This window comes from Botryllus schlosseri, chromosome 13 (genome assembly GCF_051294905.1).
Source record: "Botryllus schlosseri isolate E-star chromosome 13, Bs_hap1, whole genome shotgun sequence".
Classification (NCBI taxonomy): Eukaryota; Metazoa; Chordata; class Ascidiacea; order Stolidobranchia; family Styelidae; genus Botryllus; species Botryllus schlosseri.
In genome coordinates, this window is record NC_137248.1 from 24624303 (window position 1) to 24648757 (window position 24455).

At 40.3% G+C, this 24455-nt stretch overlaps 2 protein-coding genes and 1 long non-coding RNA gene across 3 annotated transcripts in view; 1 reads left to right on the forward strand and 2 right to left on the reverse strand.

Moving 5' to 3' along the window:
* Positions 1-24452, reverse strand: LOC145454572 (uncharacterized). Its single transcript, XR_013920171.1, has 3 exons — positions 22449-24452; positions 7468-7536; positions 1-6268 (listed from the first exon to the last, which is right to left on the reverse strand). It is a non-coding gene; the product is annotated as an uncharacterized LOC145454572 (long non-coding RNA).
* LOC145453684 (cilia- and flagella-associated protein 43-like) overlaps positions 1-24455 on the reverse strand; it is a 252286-nt gene that overhangs the window by 147893 nt on the left and 79938 nt on the right. The window lies entirely within an intron of this gene.
* The window catches only part of LOC145454571 (sodium-dependent phosphate transporter 2-like), a 26553-nt gene continuing 18816 nt past the window's right edge, over positions 16719-24455 (forward strand). Inside the window, exons 1-3 of the mRNA XM_080332564.1 lie at positions 16719-16892; positions 19599-19771; positions 20017-20176. Coding sequence (XP_080188690.1) covers positions 16859-16892; positions 19599-19771; positions 20017-20176 — 367 coding nt within the window. The 5' untranslated portion in view covers positions 16719-16858. The remainder of the gene's footprint in view (positions 16893-19598; positions 19772-20016; positions 20177-24455) is intronic.

The window sequence follows — 24455 nt, forward strand, 5'->3', positions numbered from 1 at the left end:
GAGTGAGAGCATAGATAAAAATTACATTAAAATTAGATTTCCGGTATTTCGCTCTAATTAGTCTAATTCAGGGGTTCTTAAACAGCAGCATTTTGAGGTGAGCCACAGAGCTATATCTCGAAAATTGTATAGATTAGGTTAAAGTTTAGTTATATTTGTCATGTTATTTGCTCAGAACATATTCATATTATCGAATAGTACATAAGTAGGCTATATCAAGTTTTTCAGCCGACTCAGATCAGACATAGTGATGCCTATGGAGTCATGATGTACAAATCGAAAATGGAGGGTGATATGCCGTCTTTTGTCTCCCGGTTACGCCTGTGATGACAATTATTACAGCTAGCAGAAACGTAAATAATTTCGATTCTGGAAGTTAATGCTGAAGTAACCAAGTATTCCTGCCGGGTCATGTATCGTGTTCTGTTCAAAAGTGTGTGCATTAAACTCGGATCGAAGTGCATTTGATGTGGATCTACGGTACTTCGACAGGTCGTATTATTGTACCCATGGCCTAGTTTAGTTTAGTAGGCCATATTGCATCATAAAAATAGCCATATTTGAAATTTAATATCAATTTATCCACTTCCTGTAGTAGTAGGCTATACGGCACCATGGCAACGAGTCGCATTGGATTGAGGATTTAGAGCAGCGCATAAATCTTTGGACTGTCTGTCTAAAAATGTCTGACCTCGAAATAATTGTATAGGCTACATAATGTAAGAGTCGCATGAATTGTTTGCATCCTTGGATTTAAAGTTCTGACATCGCAATGTCAGTAGGTACAAGACATACGCACAGCTGGCATAATAAAAATTCTTTTTCAACTTCACTGCACTGTCCCATTAACCGAAATCCCGTTAAAAATTGTTTGAGGCTGTCGCAGAATCGTTTCGATACCACAGATTCCCCAGCATAGTGGAACTAAAACCACAATCACGCAAACTGATTTCGTGGATGACGGGATTAGATCATTGTGTCTCGTGACGTGCGTGGAACAGTGGACGGCCACGGCCATGATGTAGCCCACACAAATGTTATATAGGATACCAGGACCGTACCTACAGCACCCTTTAACCCCTCCAACTGGGGGAGCTCGAAGGAGGCATAAGGTTATATCGGTAGTAGTTTTTTTTTTCAGATTAATTCAACGTGAAAATTTTCTTCGCGCCTTGTGCGATTTCTTGACGCTAGGCATCTGTATTTTAATATCAAAAGCTAGAAAAAATGCGCATATTTCAGTGAAATAGGGCATATCGGTGTCGGCGATTACCACACATTAAGCAGGACTACTGCACAGAACATTTTCAAACAACAAAATGAGCGACGGTCAAAAAAGGGGTGAGATTAGATGGTCTGATTAGACTAGGGTTACCATATTTCTGTTACTCAAATTCCGGACACTCTTTGGCGCCCACTAGTGGATTTCATAATGAGTTATGAGCACATTGTCTGTCAATATGATGTCACACTAGCAAAGCTTTTGCTTACAGGCCAGAGGTGGTCACGATCCGATTCAGGAGTATGTAGCTGGTGTTGTGTAGCCGGGACCGAAATCACTTTTTTTCAGCCCTTTCCCAGTTCCCACCCTAATAAACAAAGATTTTGGACCCACTATAGGGTAATCGATGCAACTTCTGGAGGGGGGCTTGCTATATGCATCTGGTTTCTATATGCATCTGGTCGTTAAATTTTTTGAATGAATTCAGTCAATAACATTGGTTCTTCCATATTACTATATAGTTTGATCCTCTTCCCGCCCACGTGATCAGAGTTAGCGGTAGAGCTGGTGGAGGGTAATGACTTCGAAAATACGGGGAGCGTAATTGTACATCGTTAAGTCGTGTTCATGCCACACCGATAAGATTTTTTTATCAGCCTTATGCCGGTGCGCACCACGGAGCTTTATAAACACCCCACATACTGTGGTTTCCAACCTTTTATGGTCGCGACTCCATCTCCGATTTGAAAATGTTCCGTGGCCCAGATCAAAATTTGACGAGCTGATTACTGAAAGAATGCAGCACCTTCGCCCAGACTTGCTTACGGGCTATTTTGGAAGCTGATTACGTTCAACATCTTCGCGAACTTCACAATAAAGGCAAACGACCCCCGCGTTTGTAACCACTATCTTTGAATAAACCATTTAAACGGTCTATAAATGAAGGTTATTTTTATTTATATTTTATTGCAGTTTTTGCGAGGGTGGTAGTCCCTATATTAAAATCAATAAATGTGATGGTAAATCGCGCACAGCTCGAAGAAAACTATCATGTAGCATAAATATTCCCAAAAATAATGTTATTACGTTGATTTACGAAAAAATGATGAGCCTATACGTCAAGCCTTCAAAATTCCGGACATTTAGGCATATTTTAGAAATTCCTCTAGGACGCAAGTTTGAACAGGGAAATTCCGGACATGTCCCGGAAATTCCGGACGTATTGGCGTCAAAGTTTCTCATTGGAGTACCGATGACGTGGAAGGATCAAATAGGTAGGCGTACGTAGTATGTCCGTATATGAGACCTGGGAGAAAAATACTAGGAAATGTGTGAACGTGATGGTTCACGTTCGCGTTCTGTGAGTGAGCTTTGGAAATTTAGAGGTTCGCGTTCACAATAGAACCTTGGTAGGTTCTGCACTGTGAACCTTTTTCATATATAACAATTTTCACTTCATTATAACATCTTTGGTTGAAATTTATTGCATTTCAACTGCCGCCACTCTGTGCAAGGCGCTGCTGGCAGCATAAAAATCAACACTAAAACGAGCGTCGAGCATGCACCTTGGCAATCTCAAAAGTTATACTTGCTTTGTTACAAAAGTTTGCTCGAAATATCCAGCTTACCGTTGGTGGCAGGGCATGGTATGATATGGTATGGAACGAGAATTTTCCATACTCCATACTTGCCTTACTCTCTCCATACCATACCATACCAACATTGTTCCATACCATACTTGATACATATTCCATACTTTCAAATATTTCAATATCATAAGTATAGTACCTTTTCTAGCACCTATATTATTGATATTTCGGATGTCGTTATTGCTCAAACTAGCCAGGATGCGAATCTTACTCCTGGTAATAGTTTTACAGAGTCTGTTTTGGTGAGGTTTAGTTCACAGTGGTGAGGTGCCGTGTACCTCTACTCGACAGCTTCCGCGAGCAAAATGAGATAGTCAGTAGATTGTTATTTAGGAATGTCCACAAAAGGGACTGGCAACATACGGCCCGCAACGAGATTTTGTCCGGCCCGCGACCAGTTTCCCGTCTTACATGATCATGTGGCCCGCGGCCCCAATCTGCCGAGATTCCCCACTATAGTTGCCTAAACATCAAATTTTAGTGACTGCATGTTATTATATAGGTCTGCGCACTGCGCGAGACTGGAGCTTAGGGGTAAGTTCTTCGAAGCGAGAAGACTTGCATTATCGGCATTTACGATGTACTCAACCCTAATGAATTGATATCTTGGTAAATTATGGGTAAAGGGGCTTATAAAACGCTTTGAAATCTTAATTGAGGATTGCACTGCGAGTTAGTTGATGAGAGAGAAGCAGACATGGCGGCGCCTGTATGTCAATGCTGTTCTCAAATCCACATTGTATTTTCATTATTGGCGAGAAATGGATTTGAAGTGACACTGCTGTCGATAAAATACATTCAATAAATACGATTTATTCCTTGTATATATGGCCGAATAATTTATCCATTCAGCAATCCGGCCCGCCAAGTACTTAATTTTCCTATATCCGGCCCACCGACTTAAGAAGTTGCACGCCCCTGCTTCATAAGAATATCATCGCATTTCCGGTACATTGGCATGAGGCACATGCAAGTTTGAAGTAAATACTCGCAAAATAATTTATAATATAGGCGCACCCATAAAATATCCCAGCTGCAGGCGATCAATACTGCAGCGATCTGCGCGATTATTAGTACAGTATTTGGTTGGGGTTAGTGTGGCGACAATTTCAAACTAGATCTACCCCACTCCCTGATCTATAATCCTAATGCCTAAAGCGAGAACGTTTGATATATAACCAATGAGATATAACCAATAAGATATCTCGGTATGTAAATAGTATAAATATGCAGATAATGTTTTATAAGAAATGTAATTATCAATCACATTGAGCATCAAGTACGTTGTATTATGATTGCTTGTAAGCTCTCGTCGCTCAAGGAATGAGGTAGTTGGAGTAGCCAACAACCAATTACTGCGTCGCATGATAGACTACGCTTGGAGACGTCGTGTCTAGCTAGACTCAATAGAATATATATCGGATCAACATTAGTGTTGTCATTATTACATCACAAAATCATGTCATTCCTAGTGCTCGTAAAACCGTTGCACAAGCGTGTATTTGATCCTACACGGCGTTCAATAGTTCATGTTCACACATAACAAAAGCGATCGTATTCCGTGAACAGCGAACAACGTATGCTTCTTGAAGCTTGCACAGATCACGATAAAATGTATAAAACAGTAAAGCATGGAAGTATGGAAATATCGTTCCATACCATAGATTAAAATCTTCCATTCCATACCATACTTGCATTGTTCCATATTCCATACCAAAATATCGATCCATACCATACCATACCATACCATGCCCTGGTTTGTGGATATTTAGTGACTCTCTGCTGTGAGCTTGACCCACAATCACACAATATCACGAGTGAAATGCGTAGTCAGCGAATGATGCTTATCCAACCAATCAATGAGATTGATATCGTTTTCTGATGTAAAAAATCTAGCAGGCCTACGGGGTCAATCTTGACTTCATATTTTTACTGTACCATTAAAACCAAATCACTGCGATTGAGGTGTTGGCTACTGCTGTATTACTTGTTAATGAGGTCATATCGGCAGCAAGTAGAGAAAGCCGTTTTTCACTCTGCTTAATATCAATGTAGCAATGTTCAGACGCTGAATACGTTGTCCGGTCTGGCCTAGACCGTAAATGCGTAAGCTTATATTCCATGGTAAGTCCTCGTCGAAATTGTTGGCTAAGCGACGGAAGATATTGATTTTAGGGGATTATTATATCCGTTGATTGTCTCAGTTGATACATTTAGCGATGTTTAAAACGCCAATATGTACTTCAGCATTGTGGCATTATGTGGCCGGAGTCGTCGCTAGGTATCGCGTACACGGTACAGTAGAAGTGCTAGAAAAACGAAAAATTTTTAAAAATATCTCATCGGCTTACTTGTCAAATCGCCAGGTTACATAAAAAGACGTTGCACTCCAAATTTGACTCAATTCCAACCAGTAGAAGCCGAGGTCAGTCAAATTGAAATTTCGGCCAGTTTTGAAATAATAGTATTTACGGTGATCAATTTTGTCACACCGACAAGACCCAAAATCGTGCTCCAGGTATGCCTGAAGAGGCAGGGATGTCTTTTCTACTTGTTTTTATCTTGAAAGGGGCCTATGGCAGAGTTTGGATCAAGACATCGCCAGTAAACGAAAAAAAAATATGACACGTATTAGCTGGAAATTAGTCCACTTCATTGACATGAACACGTTAAAAGGATGGTGAGGTGATTTTCAAACAGAGTACTTTACACACTAAAATTAACGACCACGAAAAGGAAATGATAATAAGCACGTAAAATACGGGTCAAAATATTTCTCAAGTGATAGTCAATATCTATATCCTTTGTCGTTCCAATGTAGATTTCTTCACGATACAATTTGATATTATATGATATTCTATCATTTGTACTGCAGCATAGCCCAGGGGTGGGCAATTATTTTACTCCGCGGCAAAATGAGAAGTAGAAAATACGTTGGTGGGCCGAGTGAAAATCTTTAGCTATATTTTCCAGCGTATTTTATTTGATTCTAAATTATATTGTTAATATATGCTGCTCAGTGAATGGGCTGATGCTAAGGAATGAGAAAGTAGCGGTTAACTAAAAAATATGTATTTGCCGTCATGATTCGAAACAATGTTAAACATCATACATTTTTAACTCTATTCAAACCCCTGACCGCGCAACATAATCACAACCCAACATGATAAAAAGAGCAACCAGAATGCTAGCAATTCCGACGGATAGTTTGATGACATGGAAGGTTATGGTTGTTGATGACAGAATTCTGTAACATTAAAGTCGGAAATTACACAGAGCAATAACGGCACCAGAAGCTTGGAGTAAATCGCGCGGAGCGCGAAAAATAATTTCTTTCAACTTCAGCTTCGCGCCCCGCTTCAGATGCTTTCACGCCCCCAGTTTGAGAATCACTGCACTGAAACGTATATGGGAAAGTACAAAGCTTGTTTTGATTGCTGCATTCCGAGCAGTGTGCAGCTCATATAGCCTTGATTTTGAGCGAAGTTTGCAGTTTTTGTGAAATTCGCCTTCCTTAATCTCGGCGATATGCTCGGCAATAACTAAAAGGTCGGGCTCACCTCTAACCTAACTCCAGTATACAAATATTTCGTATACCGCTAATACCGACAAGATAGCGTAGGCTGATGGTGAAGCGTCCGGCTTCTTGATCGGTAGGTCGCGGGTTCGATCCCGAGACGGACTTTCAGTATTCCCGTGGCCACTCACTGGCCACGGATTTTTTTGTGGCCGGCCACAAATATTCTGTGGCCGGCCATGAAAAGTGCTATTCCATGGCCGGCCACAGTGAATTTTATGGCCGGCCATGAAATTTCGCTGTGGCCGGCCACGAAACTTCCTTGGCCGGCCACGAAACGTCCTTGGCCGGCCACGAAACTTTCTTGGCCGGCCACGAAACTTCCTTGGCCGGCCACGGAAAACTCGATTTCATGGCCGGCCATGAATAAATTTCATGGCCGGCCACAACAAATTTACATGGCCGGCCGTAATATACCAACTCAATATTGAATATCAGTACTGTCCGTGCCCCAATCGTGGTAAAATGTATGATAAATTATGTTCTATTTTGTGCGTACAGTCAATAAAACTAGGTGAGAGCGAGAGTTTAGCTCAGTTTATAAGCATTTTCACCCGAAATACCAGAAGAATAGCGATACAATGAAACGGTCAGCAGGACCAGTCTCTAAAATATCAATTAAAAACACACAAAACGATGTCCGCTAAATGAAATAGGAAATAATGCTATAGAAAGCTAGAAGCAATGAATACAGTATCAAAATTGGTAACCGGTAAGTTTTGAGTTTTTTTTTTGTAAAAATAGACCCGAATATTCAGCTGACACTCGTCACGGCTAATCGTAAGTACCTTTACAGAATTGGAAAGAACAATTTACACCAAATATATGACAGAAAATCTCTGTAAGTTTCCCAAAAGCTGTGAAATTCACATGACATTCTATGGCCGGCCACAGAATAGATTGGAGCTCGCTGTGGCCAGTGCTTCCCCGTTCTGACATTGATTTTCTACGGAAAGATGTGCATTGTACAGTTGCAATCGATTGTATACTAGTTCGTTATATTTTGTAAATATGCATACCTGCGATTAAATCATATGAGGCGGATTATGTCCTTCATTTTTCAACCATGTTCATCGTTCCGAATAAGTCTGCGATGCGAAATCATACATATATATTTGATCATGTAGTTTAAGGATTTAGGGGCAGTTTAAAATCTTTCGTGAATTGCCCTGATGAAGTTATGAATAGTACAATACTGTACTGGAAATTTGTCTTAATTCACTGCAAATTTGTTCGATTTCCGTTTAAGTTGACTCGACTATATATGTATGTTCCATCGCGATACCTAATCGATCAGTATGCGGTCATTTTACCTGTTTTCTCGTTCTCAGTACTAAATATATCGTCATCGCAGTACCCGAAAGAAACAAATAGGGAATCAAAGAACCAAGAATATGTGGAAATATACTCATTAAGTTGCAGAAAAGCTTTGAAATACACTTAACATTCTGTGGCCGGCCTCAAAAATTTTTTTGAAAAGTTGCATAATTTTTTTAAAGAATACTCTATAATTTATGCTAATTCACGAAATAATTTTGGGCCCCTTCGACCTCGCCCCCCCCTTATTTGGGGGGTTTGGGGTGCTGCAGTTACGGTCCTGTCAGCAGCCCGTCCGTGCAAGTCACATGATTTAATAAAAGTATAAAATTAGAACATTTACACTTCTCCTGGAACACTTTGGCAAGCCATATCATGACGTCAATTCAAGGCGACTTCACCATGTATATATAAATGGCCTAATGAAGTTTACTTTAGTTATCTATTGTAAATACGTAGGCTAAGTGATTTGGGGGCGGCAGTTCCATTCGTGCTTCTCTATAACTAACACCACCATAGATACTAAAGTATGCGTGAGATGGCGAGATAGCGTAGTGGTGTCAATCACAGCTGCATCACAAATAGGTTGTGGTTTCGACTCAGACTCCACAGAGTCCCTTCTCAAATGCTGGAGGTTTATCCAGGGCAGGCGGCCTCTCGTCATCTTATCCGCGCAAGCGGTGGCTGGTGACTCAAAAAGCCCAAAAGTGGGGCGTGCTACAATTCGGCAGCTAGGGAATCAAATTAAAGAATATCAATAGTAGCCGAAAGACACCATGAATACCGCCAACAACAAGAACTATAATCTGCGTTCAAGATTTCTGGATCATCATCTGCCATATATATCTATTTCAGCTACCGACACATCCCACTTCATTTTCATTTGTGCATGCCTCGTGTTTACACGTAAAGGCCTAGGCGGGTGTTTGTTCGAAAGACCACTAATAAGTGGCATCGACTCCCTCCTCTATTTAAATATGTGGTGTTCTGAATTGACGAAATTACTACCGAACTCAATAACAGCCATGCAAGATAGAACGGATACAAGCTGGTAGTTGACAGATCCAATTACCTCGACCTCATCGAGAGCATGATTTCGGGAAATTTAGGATTCCCATTCATACGTTTATAGGTCTTGCTTCGATGCGCACGACCGGCACGAAGTGGCGCGAAATCTGAAGCGTACGCAGCTCCAGAGATAGAATGAATTGAATATGTTTGACCAGATTCTAGTGCTGCGGTGTGGTGCAACTAGCGAGATATCAAAACTTACACGATGGTAATAGTTTAGCGGGTTTGACGTAGGTTGTGTAATACAAGCACAGCTAGCCAAGAGTCACACGAGACACAGCAGCACTCTATTCAGTTTCAGGCATAGTTGAATCAAATGCAGTAGCAGCCTACCCATTCTACGATGGGTACTCAAGCCACATCGTAATCTTGAACAATTATTCACTTAGCGATGGTTTAATACTAATGTTGTATACGTTTGAATGGACTGGTTAGTGGGATTGTACATCGACAAAGTATACGTGATATTACCGGAGAGGCAGTTGATTATTATACAAATTATTGCAAATGTTTACCCTCATCGGCCTCATGAAGTATATACAGTATACAGTTATACACACATATATAACTTTTCTGATGACACGATTGTAAAACTAAGGAGTTAGAGCAAAAGGGTCTTTTCAGTATTTTCCGTTACTAGGCGACGGCTTTTTCATAGTTGCATTGTTCGCGGTATTCATGGTGTGGTGTTTGTCGACAACTATGGTCATTTATTTCGCCACCACAGTTGAATTATATATTTATATATGAAGAGCTTCCTGAAGGTACAGAACTTCAACATTAGAAGGACACCTTTTACAAATCATAAAAGTCAGATTTCCGGACTAGAAAACTGCTGATTCTCAAATTTACACTGCAAATGTTGCGTTGACTAATAAAAGGTCATCTTTCCGGCTCGACTCCCGAATTAACCACTTTTGAATGACACTGCTGCGGTGTTGACTAAATAAAGGTCATAATTTCAGTCCTACTCCCGAATGACCCGCTCGAACGTCCGCATTACAGATTTCGTGTCATTTTCGGCGTTTTTTAGTTCACCCTGTCAATTAGCCAGGCTGTCAAAGCTCTAAAGGAGGACGAATTTCCAAAAAAGAGGACATTCAGGCGTTCTCGGAGGACATTTTCGATTTCCTGAAAAAGGACAACGTATGGTAACCCTATTGTTATATATAATTGAATAATATATTCAGTGGTGGCTTTTGGGGTGGGCGGTCGCCCAGACCCCTGGTCGAAGGCCCCCCTCTTTGGTTCAAGCGTTTTTTTCCCGGGTTATAGCGAATAGACGTGGAAATCCGTGTGCCAATCAAGAAGATGATTCCGTACAGATGGGTCAATCATCAAATCTCTGCATTGATTAGAAAAGTCACATATCCCGATAAACATCAAGTCCCTGCTTTAAAGCCGTGTTATAGTGTCATATACACATTGTGTAATTCCGTTACATATGGCGCAGTAATATCAAGTCGGTAATAAAAGATGCGAAAGGGGGTCTGGAAGGCGGAGCCCCCCCCATAAGTTACGCCTACATATCCTTATAGGCCCCCCTGGAAGTCTCGCCCAGCCCCCTCCCCCAATCGTAGGGCCACCACTGAAATATATTCATATGGATTTAATCCCGAATATTTTCGGCTGACACTCGTCTGGGGTAATCGTCGAATGACAATAACTTGACTATGTGTAATTGCGCATCAGAGCCGGGCATAATGATTCGAGTGATCGAATCCAAATCGTGGATTCATATTTTCGATTCGAGGAGTGACAGAGAATTATTTCGGGAGTCGAATTTATACTGCGGTTATGTCTAAGTACTATGGTATCGAGGAGAATTATTAATTCGATGCGTTCTTCACAATGTTGAAGCCTATACCTTGGCTCTTTACTTCAATATCCCAAAAATGGGGCATAAGCATAAAGATACGCGTATGATGCAAACGGCATTTCTTTGAAGTGGTGATCAACCCGCAACGTAGTCAGATTGCATCATGTCGTATTTATGGTGGACTTGGAGGGATTGTTTTGATCACGTCTACCTGGCAATATGTCATTCCAGGTAACATAAAAGTTACATATGCGAGCTTTTCATTACTTGCTCAAGATGTGGGTGACGTCATAGACTACTGGGAAATCAGCACCAGTTTATTAATAGTTGGATCGTTTCTAAACACCACAAGACTGCAAAACGCAAAGCGTAAACTTTATGATGAATATTGATTAAAAATCAGTGTGACTTATGCTGTTCCCCTGCATATACCAGCTGAGAAATGTAAGGCTTTACCTTGGAAATTGGTATCGAATTATTCGGCCGAAACGCAACAGCCCGATACCAATTGCTTAATTACAAATGAGCTCATATCAATATTCGAGATAGAATTGACATTCCAGAAGGACTGGGTTCTACTTCACGGACTCCAACCTGCCCTACGTACGACTCTGCACAGGACGCATCACCACAACCGTCACAATACGACTACTAATCGGTTTTAATTGCCTTAAGCCAAGGATGACCAAGATGTGCATATCCTCGCAAATCCTATGAATGAGTATTGTAAGCCTTAGTACCCATGGAACCCCTGGAACTGGCTCACTGGCCCTAGTGTTTAGTTACAAACCACTGTGATATAGATGGAATGTTCTACACCTAAAGTTTATAAATTGTTCGAATGTGCTATCGCGGAGCCCTTCTCGTTTTGTGGGCAGTTGCGCGTACCCCAAAAACTCGAGAAGCCGATGAGTAAAAAAATGACAAAAAGGTCCTCACGTCTATCTCAACTTGATTTCAGCTATTCCATCCTAAATTAAGCAAACTAATGTCTAGCCTAGACAATGTAGAGTCGCAGTTCATTCACATTTTTAGTTCCTCGATGATGTATATTGCAACTTGCCCTTTCACGAACACCCTAAAACTAGTATGCGGGCTGCGGACCCCATTTTAAGGACCTCTGATCCAGGACCAAGGTTACTGATTACATTGGATTGCCGTAATTGCCATTTGATTTCGAATGCGCGGAATATCATTGTTCTTAATGTAAAATGTTCATAGTTCATAGTCAATAGTTTCTTTTGTAAGTTCAATATACAATTGAATAGTCGACAGTCGACGAGCATGTCCACATTCAAGTCGAAATACAAGCAATTACTACTAAATAAATACAGTCCATCCTCAAGATTACCGGACCACGACTGACCTATCGATCTCGCTTCCCATGACATGCCGCCCTATTTCTTGTCGCATTCTTTTTCTATACTATCTTTTTTACTTTCATTCAGTGTGCATGCCTCCTCTCTACATCGCCTAGGCCAAGGTGGGTGTCAGATTCCATAGACTACTCCTTGTCGCTTCGACATCTTCCTGTCTTTTCATTGTATCGCATTTTTTGTGGTGTATTGAACTGATAAAATTGCTAATAAACCAATGATGATGATGATGATGATAATAGTATATTCATATTGAAATGAACCCGAATATTTTCGGCTGACACTCGTCAGGGGTAATCGTCAGCAACTAGTAGAGAATTGGAAAGAACATTGTATATCAGCAATCGTATCACAAAATATGACGTCACCAGCATGAAAGAGAGAGCGTTCAATGTACTATTTTTAGGTGGTACACGAACTCCTTTTGTTGACAGAGTTTTGGTTGGTGTATTTTGATAAAAGTCGACTCCAAGGCACACAAATGGAATTGTGAACGGCCCCGCCCAACGATTCGAAATCGGTCGTCTCTACTAGTTGCTGACGATTACCCCTGACGAGTGTCAGCCGAAAATATTTGGGTTCATTTCAATTTGAATATACTATTCAATTGTATATTGAAGTTCTGTACCTCCAAGAAGCCCTTTGTAAGTTCAACGAAAAATGCACTGCAAAAGCATTACATTTACGTACCGATCCATTGGATATCGGACCCCTGACTGGTTTGATGTGGAAATCTGCGACATAATCACACTTAATCATTGGAACGCAACAATAGCTCCGATTTCGCAATAAATTGTTGTCCATAGTTCCCGACACTTTTCTTTGTTCCACTTTTGCGGAATGATGCAACCTTTGCCTGGAGAAGATGAGAAGCAAACTTACCCTTCGAGAGAGAGAGAGCGAGTGAGAGAGAAGAGTAATAGTTATAAATATTTATAAATAGCATGGTGGCTTTGCTCAAATGGATGTTAGGTGTTGTGTTGCAGGCGGTGTGTATCAGAAAGAGTATCAAAGCCGGGCAATTTCTTTATTTTCAAAGACGAAACAGTGGTGCACATTTCAAATTCATCTCAGGCAGCAAGGAATAGAGAGTTACTTGAGCTGGCATGCGGATATTGATCAGTAGGGAACGTATTGGGGAAACGTCTATAGATAATTCAGAGTCTGTTCAGGTAAATAAAGTTTTGAGACGATTAGGAAAATGACCTTATTCGGGTGACTATGCTGTAACATTTCAATGTCAATCGTGGACTCACCGCATGGTGGTGCTATTCATTGAATATATTATGTTATTTCACTCCGTTCTATAAAACACGATGAATTGTCTGCGTTCTGTTCGATGAATCCTTTTAAAATAAAATTCCACATCTTTTTTTTTCATTGACTTGCCAAATAATAATATAAGAGTCCCTGAGCGTAATGACGCCTGCGTGATAAACAAGAACAAGGAATTTTAATGGTATAAGTTATTGGTGCTCAACTGGCGAGCCGCGGTCGCAATATACGGACTTTATCCGTCTCAAGTCTCAGTATTTTATTTGCTTTTTAAACAAAACCAAATCCATAATCTTTGATTTGAATAACAGAGCAATAAATAAATTTCGCTCTTGCTTATGGTAATACTGCTATACCGCTGTAGGGGATTTTGTATAGGTAGGCTATACCATATTACATTTTGTATGCCTGTAAATTATTTCATGAGAGTCAAAACGGACATAGGAAATTTTCAAACTTTTTAATCTGGACCTTTGCCAACAATAATTGAGTAGCCCTGCTATAAGGCACGCGTTAATTACGCGGAATTGATCGATGGAAAATCCACGGGTTCGTAATATGGACATTCAATGCTTCCTGTTCCCATTTGAGTTTATGTAATGCAAAATTACAGTAAGCTTTCGGCATAAGGAACATTGTGTGATTTACTTCGCGCGTCCCCCCAAAGCGCTTCGAATTTACGGCAGCACTTACTGACAAGAAGCACATAATTTTAGTACTCGAAAGAACCATCTCTCACGACTCGACTCAAATCAATATAATGAATACTCGATTCAGTTGCGATTACTCGAATCATTATTCCTAGCCCTACTCAGGACACTATATGTCTAGATAAGCGACCATTCGACTATTTTTACATATAGTTTGTCTGGAATATTACAGATATATCGCCTTCCCTCGGGTCAAATGTAATATTAACCGCTGACCAGAGAAAGCTAATAGTAGGTCACTTACAGCCGACGATTTAATACCTGATCGGTCTTTTGTAAGGTGTGTGTCGGCTTTTGGCTCAAATGAGAATCAACAAAGGAGCGATCGCATCGTTGAGTGTAATGTTGCGAATAACAAATAAGTTCAGAAATATTGCCAGCGCAGATTGATGCAATATCATTGTTAGTTTTAGCGCTGCTGTTATTGTTGGATATTATGGTAACGACTTTGTTGACGCATGTTCTGTTTCTGATTCGTCACTGGAATCGCGCGAATTGCACTTGTGACGAAAATGGAATTTGCTAAACCTTAATGGGCCGGAAACGAACAGGTGTTTATTTCAAATTGATTCACAATGTATCTTTACACTTAAAATATAGGAAGAAAAGATACTCTTGGAGGTACAGAACTTCAATACACAATTGAATAACATATTGATTTATGAATCAATTATCCGACTTAAAATATAGTTAATTTATGATGAAACTTGAAGAAGGACTTGTTATCGGAGACCTCTTTTGAGTGGGGATTCTGCATCCGTTGCATTTTGAAACAGAATACCTTTTTAAACTTATCTGACCAATCCATTGTCAAGCGCCTGCATTGTCATTCAAAACATAACCCTACTTACTACGTTTGACCATATGAACATTTCTCGTCGTTTATGATCGTTGTATTCCTAAACTGCACCGATTTCGATGTACTTAGATGCCATGACTAACTTATACCGACAATACTAGGTTATAGGATGCAATTATATGCTGCATATTTTGGAAAGTATGTTACAGTCTTGACGTTTTGATAATCATAGCGGTATAACTATGGTGATCATAATCCTGTTCTTTAGCGCCTGCTATTTAGTAATACTTTACTTACCTATGGGTCATGATAAGTAGAGCCCGGCCGATTTTCACCAGTAATATCGAGTCGATGTCGCACTTCGAAGCCAAAATAATACTTTCGATCATCGGCTGGATATATCGGGGTCGGTAATCGGTATGCTATCCGATATAGGTCGAGCTCAAATCATAACACGTAATCAAGCGAAATATAGAAATATAGTTACGTAGGCACGTATGGGTATGCAACTGTGTGTGTCCTGTATGCTCTTTCTACCTGAGACTATTCGTTGTTCAGATATCACAACCTTGACGCGAATACGTATAGATTATTGTAGATAAATAATTGCAACAATCGGTCAAATTCGCTGGACTCCAATATTGTTAAGGTAATTCTCGAAAAACAAAAGAGTTTCCAAGCATGTCGGGTGAACACCTTCGATGTGAAAATAGGCCTTCTCAATAAACCCGCCCTGAAATGGGCGAACTGAACGTTTAGTAACCGCATAACCTGGACTAGTCCTCGCCTTTTACATTTGTTTACATGAACGTTTACGTGAATATGAATTGTTTACTCATTCCGAGACCATGCCATCTTGATATAGCACCAAAGTCCAATGTACTTTTTCTATTGTATAGTTCAAAGTGGGCGTTTGATTAATAGACAACTGTAGTCTTCTCAAAACTAGTCGATACTGTTATGGTATCGCAATCTATGTGGTAATGTGCTGTTGGTCTTTAAGATAGTCAGTAGACATAGAAACTAGAAAATGGTCAGCTTTTCCAAATTAGAATAGAGTTAGAATTACAGAGTTCGAAAACTTGGAATCGAATCAAGTTCGGCTCGTATCAAATCCATCAGAGCTGATTCTCATTAGCATGAGAATAACAAATGTCCGTACACCGAGCTTGGCTCGTTTCGCACTATACAGTTTTCGTGTAGCATTTTCAGGAACATTTGCACTATTGCTGTGGAACCGACTATTTTCAGGGATCCAACCATCCCATATCGATATACGTCGGCTATATCAGGTGGTAATTGTGCGTAGGCTTATACAACATGTTTTTGAAAAGTATTTACACAATTATGGCATAATTTTACCACTTGAAAAAAACTTTTTTTTAAATGCCTTTGTTTAAAACACTGTTTGTTTTAAATGCAACCCTATTCATGTCCATCTTTCTCCGGTTGTCAAACTTGGATTTATTCTGTGACGCATAAAATTTGTCAATACTACAGAATATAATTTCACTTTGATGGTAGAAAATCTCAGCGGGACGGTCGAAATCCCTTCACGGGCCGGATCCAGCCTGCGGGTCGTACGTTGCCCGTCCCTGGATTAGTGATTAGTGACTTGAGTTTATCAAGCCACATGCTCAAGTGCAAGGCAGCCATCGCAAAGTTCTCTAGTCGGAACTATTACTATTCCATGATTAAAATATATTACTTTGAATTTGTGGGCCTCTACTGTATAAGTATAGAGCCTTAGATGTAGGCTAAGAATAATACGGAACAGACTTACTTACGGACGATTAACTGTAACTCGTGATCAAATGCTAATTTCGGGCATTGCTCTGCTCCTTCCTTCTGTGTAATTGGTAAACAGTGCCCGTGCCTCATTAACTACGTAGTATTGCTATCTCATAACGACGTGTTTATTCGAGCAGAAGCGTCCTCCGATATATATATATATATAGTAGAAAAATCTTTCGTACGAAACAGTTACGCTTGTCACCGCTCGGGAGCGGTCGCTATAATTTCGAACGAAAAGTGAGAGGTGCGATGGAAACGTCTACAGCCAACATCTTACAATCGGGTGAGTTACTGCATCGAAATCGATTGATTTCAGGCCATTTAGGCAAGGGTATCTTACGTATGGCGTGGTTTAAAACAACTCTGAATAGTTTCCTCTTACTTGCAAACCTTCAAAAATCTTGAACTACGCGTACTATCGGGATTGCATTTCAAACCAATCAAGTTGTACAATAAGATATCTATGACACGTTTTTATGCTTTGCCTCAAGCAAAATCATTTTTAAAAAATCAATGAATGTTTTTTTGCGAAACCGTGTAATCATATTATAGTGACTGTGTTATTATTATGTGACTTATTATTTAATTATTAATATTGAACTCTGTTTCGACCAAAGGCCACGTTTTCGACATATGTGTGTTTAAATGCATTGTCATTCAAAACATAACCCTACTTACTACGTTTGACCATATGAACATTTCTCGTCGTTTATGATCGTTGTATTCCTAAACTGGACCGATTTCGATGTACTTAGATGCCATGACTAACTTATACCGACAATACTAGGTTATAGGATGCAATTATATGCTGCATATTTTGGAAAGCATGTTACAGTCTTGACGTTTTGCTATACATAGCGGTATAACTATGGTGATCATAATCCTGTTCTTTAGACGAAGTTGCGTCAGTTTAGGTATGATATTTTCGAAATATAATATTTTATGATGCTTTTAACGTAAATCACATTCATATGTGTGGATCGGTAATGCTTTTATTAAGCTCGGCCAGTTCGCACCTAACAAATCACTCTATACTTATGCGCACCACGCCGACATTTCGTTAAATTAACCATCAGTGCGACACACCGCGCCCGCCAATATTGACGCTGAAAGATTGGTAACTAAATCCCGAACATTTTCATACCCTATTTACCGAATGCGGCCTCCCGCATAAACACAACCACAAGTTATGTATACTCGACCAAAAATCTCATGGATGTAATAGTATATTATTCTGGAACTCGCGCGAAGTGATCTCAAAAAATCTTGTCATCGTTTCTAAATTGTAGAATGAATGACGACATGTCGGCAGTATGCGACGCAATATTGTTTTCGTATCAAAATCTGCTGATTATGCTAAGTCATTGACTGATTGCTATAGTTGGCAGCAGAGTTGGGCGACAAGATAGTTTTCAGCGTTTCCAAATCTTGTTGGATTATAATTGCTGAATTGGGAGTTCAATAACGAGTACAATGTATTTTCCAAATTAGATTCGGATTATGAATTACTAAATCGCAAAAACTTTGAAAATTGAATTAATTTCTGAATTATAAAGAAATACAACGAAAGTGAAGTTCACTTTGTATCAAAACACACTTCATTCTCACAAACACGAGAATGGCAAATGTCTGTTCACCATGTTTGGCATTTCCAGGAAAACCAGAAATTATGACAAATTTAGTTAGAATTAGATTACCGGCATAATTGGTCTATTATAGACAACGAGCATTATCTAGATGTCCAAGTCTGGTGTGCAGTGTCAGCTCGCTGGATGTTAGTAATTGACTACGGAATTATCGAATGAAACAGCCTGAGCATGGCACCGTATCTCAAGTGCCGGGCATCACGCGTTGCACGTGGGCCTAACGTGCTCTATCGTTGGTAATATCCGCCATATTACGAAGTAAATACCTCGTCAAAATAATTGTAACCGACTCTTCAAAATGAGTCTTTAAAGCGGACAATTACTTTCGACAAATATCATCAAAGCACTTCACTGTGCAGTAAACAGTTACATGGTAATCGCTTAACGACCCACATTGCATGCGTAGTTTTCAAAAGTGGTAACAGGAAAATGTAATGCATTACTCGCAATCGGATATCATCCACGATATAATTTGCCACGATATTACGTGGAAGCGGTTGTAAATATTTGCGCTAAATTTTGTAAATTGTGTTGATTACGCGCGTACGCATTATTCAATCGCATGCCCCATTATGTATGTTAGTAAATATGACCAAACGCTTTTCTCTTAACCCATCGCCTATATTAGCAGCAGGCATACCTATATCTATGTACTTACTCTCTGTAGTATACTTAACGCACGTTTTCGGGTTCGCTCTCGAAAATGCCAAGGCAGAACGTCGTACGTTTTATTGACGTCAGGGAAAATATGATTTCAATTGTTTCTTGGACGAATGGCCCACCGCTATGTAGATTGTGTACATCATTTTTTATTCGTACGCCCAAGACGCGATGAGTGAGTAATCCCTACTCAGCAAGCACGACTTTCACTTTTGATTCGTTCCCTCTGCGACGTACCGAGGAATTTCAGAACGTGGCGATGCTCTTGAATGCAAACAAATATAACCAACGATAAGCGCACAGCTTTTATTCGAATCCATTTTTTACATTGCGTGACTTTGTAGTTTTGAAGTTTCAATGCGGTCTGAGCCAGACATCCCTGTCTGAGCAGAATCGACTGCCGGAGGGATTTGGTTCCTGACCGAGTCACTTTATTAGGCGTCAAGTCGAGTCGAGTACCGATTATAACGTCATAAAAGTATTAATGTACCCTTTATGCGACCGCAAAGGAAAGAATGCCAGTTCTATATCACAGTTAAAGATAATTCGGTGTCTTTTAGACCATGTCTATTTCGATACACCGCGGGTTGAACACAACTTGACAGAAATGTCATTTCCACGAACGCGCGTAACTTTGACACACACCAATACCGTGTATGTCATCTTGAAAACGTTTGCTTTAGTGGGCTCACCTAATACTCTAACAACCACCTCGAATTGGATACCCGAAGAATACTTGTGGACTCTCATATACGGATTTATTGTCGCTTTCGTCTTGGCATTCGCCGTTGGAGCCAATGATGTCGCTAACAGCTTTGGTACTACTGTCGGAGCCAAGGTCTTGACTTTGAGAACGGTAAGAAATTTAATCTGTTAACACCAATGCAACTTCAAGCAGACTTGCACAAACTACTGGATTTTGAAAATACGCAACTAGAACTAGAACTAGAACCTAGAACTACTCAAAAACAGTAGTTTGTTGACGGTCTACTAACTAGATTGGTAGTTTGTACAAGTCTGACTTCAAGCGACCCCATTTTCAGAGTACAGTACGACAGTACGACACGATCAGAAATATTTTGCAATTATTTCCTGATCTAGGCATGTATTCTGGCTTCTATATTCGAAACACTCGGAGCCATTCTGCTCGGCGCCAAAGTCGGGGAAACCATACGAAAGGGGATTATCGACGTCACAATCTACAACGATACCGAGGATGGCCAGGAACTGCTCATGATTGGTGAAGTTAGCGCCATGACCGGTAGGCAACGTGAAATCAATGTTTTTCCTAAGGTCGCTGCCAAGCCAACCACTAAATGGTTCGTATTTGTGCGAACTCCAACCATTGCTGGTGAAGATGTGCAATGGCACAAGGTTGTAACCAAGTCGCAAGGTTCCGGGTCACAAGTCAATCTAACTTTTATGGTTTCGATTCGTGACAAGTCGAGTCATTTTCAATTCACTACCGAGTCAAGTTCAAGTCCTAGTCGGGGAGTAAGGGGTCGAGTTCAAGTCACAGTGTTGAGACTCGAGCCCAAAGAATTGTGTTGACTGTAACGAAGTACTAACGAGTTCATAATCACAAGAATGAGAATGGCAAATGTCTATACACGAAGCTTCGAAGCTCGAGTCGTTTCACATGATACAGTTCTCATTTAACATTTCCAGGAAATCCAGAATTAGTTTAGAATTAAATTTAGAGCATAGAAACAGTACGCAAATGAGATTACCGGCATTTCCCTCTATGAGCAAAATTCGACAACTATAGAATTATCTTGGGCAAATCTGGTTCGCAGTGTCTGCACAATGTTAGTAATAGACGACGGAAATATGGAATGAAACAGCCGCAGCATGGTGTGGTTTCTCAAGTGTCGTAAATCGTGCGTCGCACGTGCGTATCACGTGCTCTATAGAAGATAATATCCGCCATATTACAGAGTAAATACCTCTTCAAAATAATTAAAACGAGTCTTTGAAATGTGCCCTGAAGCGGGCAATTACTCGCGAAAAATACCATCGAAAGTATTTTACAGTGCCGTAAAGAATTACATCGAAATCGCGTAGCGACCGAATTGCTCGACCGGCTTACTTGTACTTGAAGAGCTTTTTAGGCAACACTGCTGAAATTTCACAAAAGTAGAAAGTAGTTTTGAGATAAGTTTGCGCCACTTTTATGAGTGAAATCGTTTAAGAACCGCATGAAATCTACCAAATCGAACCTCGACTAAACGTACCTCTAGAAACTAATTTTACTTAATTCAGACCTTTCATTTTCAACTTCCAGTAGAAGTAGTTTTAACGCGTCTTGGAAATCGTTTTTTCTGCTTCAATAATTGACAGAAAGTTACGGCGTTTCTTCTACTTCTACTTGATTACTAACAATAGCTATTTTTACCAACTCTGGCCATAATATGGCATCCATGATACATCGTACAAAAGTAATTGCGAAAATCCCTCCTTTGCCAAGTTACTAAAGTCAAGCTAGTTTTAGTTGTCGAGATATCGCACTGTTCCGTTAACTCTTTATAACTTGCATGCGAAAAGTTCTTGGAGTTTAAGATGACGTTTATATTGTGAAGGCGAGACGTATTTCTCAATGTCCTACAGTCGAAAGCGCGTATGCTCGTTACTCAACGATAGTTTAGTTAGAGACAATATTTGAACGACCGGGAAAACAGAGACTTGTCGGAGCATAAGCTCGAATAATCAACACTAGATTTATGTGAGTTAGTTTTTCTGTAGTAAAGCTGATCTCAGAATAGCAATCCCAGCCGCGATAACAGAAATTCTTGTTAGAAACGTCACAGGGTCATGTATAGAGCCGTAAATGTGACTGGGTTTAGAACTGTCATAGTAGTGTAACTTAAGCAGGCTGGGTCAGTACGAATTAATGTTCAATCGCCTATCCATAGGCATGATGCATTATTGATGTATCGAGTTCATGGCGGGTAATTATTCGCTAATATACATACACATCCTAAGATAAATGTACATCACAACAGCTTAGGATGAATGTCCACATCCAGTGTCCAATGTCCAAAGTTGAAGCCGCGAGCCATTTAGACCTGCGATCAAATTTAAATAGACCCAATAGGTCTGCGGCATGCATCTACCACATGTGATCTGCTAGCATGGTAGGTGTACGGTACGTGACATCTCAGGTATTAACATAAATCTCGTTCCTGTCCACCCACTACCAGGCCTGGAAATGGCTTCAAATTTGTTTCAAAATTGGCGTAGGCTACATCACGCTGATTAGAAAACAGTAGGCACAATAATAATATCAATGTTATCGCATCTTTTTCGCAATTTCGGTTGTAACGGCTAATTCTAATAGACACAACGGTACCTGCCATTAGAAGTTGAAGAGACAGGTTCGCACGTTTCCATGCCAACTTGTAACAGTCACAGACGCCACTTAGTTGATTTCATTACAGGGACACTGTGCTTTAAACATGACGTGGTCCCAAATTAAAGTTTGATGTAGACTGAAAATCATTTCGTAGCTTCCATTTCCCCAAAAAGTCACCCACCGAATTCAAACTACAGCTAATGATTATCGCGAGTTGTAGGGGAGACCGGGGACAATTGTAACACTTTTTGCATTTTCCAATATTACGCGTTTTTCTCGTGGAAATTTCACTTCCAAAGTTTTATATAAAGCAGCCAGCAACTCGATAGTGGATATAAAAACTAAATTGGAACTCAATCAACAATCAATCATGGGAATTTTAGGTCGCAAAAATCGCTGCTCAAATGTTACAATCGCCCTGTACCCAGGGGCAATTGTGCCACCCCTGCGGGGCAATTGTAACAGTGTTATTTATAACTAAACCCAAACGAAATGAACAACGAAAACGGAAGCACAAATTGTAATATTGCATGAAACTAAAGGAAGAGACGTTTGAACGCTTCCAGGCTACGCCCCATCGCATTTATGGCATCTGAATGCAATATCAACCTTCGTGTCTTGTTCAAGCTTAAAGTGTACAAGAGACACATTCGTTCCATCATCTCCCTACACATATTCGGCTTCTTCTACCAAGGTTCTGTTGTTCAGCGTGCATAATGGGTTGGTCATTCGGTCACCTGCGAAGGTGCTAAACCGACCTGGCTAACATATCTTGGTTGAATGGGCCGATGATAGTATAGCAAAACGAGGACGCAACATTGTGTGGCGTCAAAGCTATAATGGCATTCTTCTGTGCTGTATAAAATCAAAATAAATTGTTCACATCAAATATCAAAATGTAAGTGGGCCATGATCAAAGTCAGAGGACGAGAATTCAGTCATGACCGTTGAAGTTCGACACACGAAAAGTCGATCAACATGAGAAAGGGTGGTTGAATCACGAAAATAACCGAACCGTCAGATTCACACCACCACTATTGTATGGCCGTTTCGACAGATGGTCATGTTAGAATTGGTATCGCAAGGTAGTATCTGTTCTGGTGAACTTCTGGCTGTTGCAAGATTATTCTGCAGTAGATGAATGGTAATACCAACATATGAATAAAGACATTCAGAATTGATAACATATTGTAACGGGGCGAAAGTAACAGAGTGTTACGATTGCCCCTGACACGCTCGACCATGATTAGTGTCTCAGTATAGTACCTTCCCGGCGATGCAAGTCCCATTCTTTCTATCATCACGGTAGACTATAGTAACATTGTTCCAGCTACATATATTACGTTGTAACTACTTGAGGTGCTATTTGTCTAGACAAATTATTCCAGACCAGAAAAACTTTACTTAAGGGTCAAAAATTTCGTTTTTTGCAAATTATTCCGGGGTTACGCATCGTAGCTCAACGTAACTCAAGGTTTAATAGGAGAGATAACTACTGCATGCGCACTTAAAATATCAAGCTGATTTCTCCATCCTACTAGCGGTGAGGTCGATAGTTACATTTGCCCCTAGTTACATTTGTCCCCGGTCTCCCCTACCGTTCCTTCTCGGTGGCATCGAGTTCAATCTTACGCTATCGCTTCTTAACCCTCTGCGAAATTTCTGGCGCAAACTGAGTAACTGTTGCACTGTTGCACCCAAACCTGAAATAGTGAAACATAACATAGCGCATAAATACAGATTGATAAAGTACAAGACATATTCAGTTAGGAGTATACTAGATCGTCTGTGAGTCGCAGGTTGCGATGATGCTACAGGAATCAGAATTTTTAATGACGGGTATCAATCGAATGGTGTTGTAGCAATGTGTTAGCAGTGAAATTCCACGTATTTACATGTAAGGGCATCGCGACCCCCTCAAAATCTCCTGGAAATGTGACAATATGCTTTGTTACCTACAGTGAAACAATGCACGATGCGACACAAATAAATCTGTCGCACCAATTGTTGGCATAACAATTCCGCAATCGCAGCGCAGTAAAACTATTCCCTATAGAAATCGCGACCCAACGGTTTAGATAGAATGGCTTGTTTAGTTGTTGTATTAGTGCCGTTTTACCTGATTTACACCCTACGCTGCTGCCTAAGTCTCTGTTTACATAATTGTACATTGTACAGTCTTCTCATT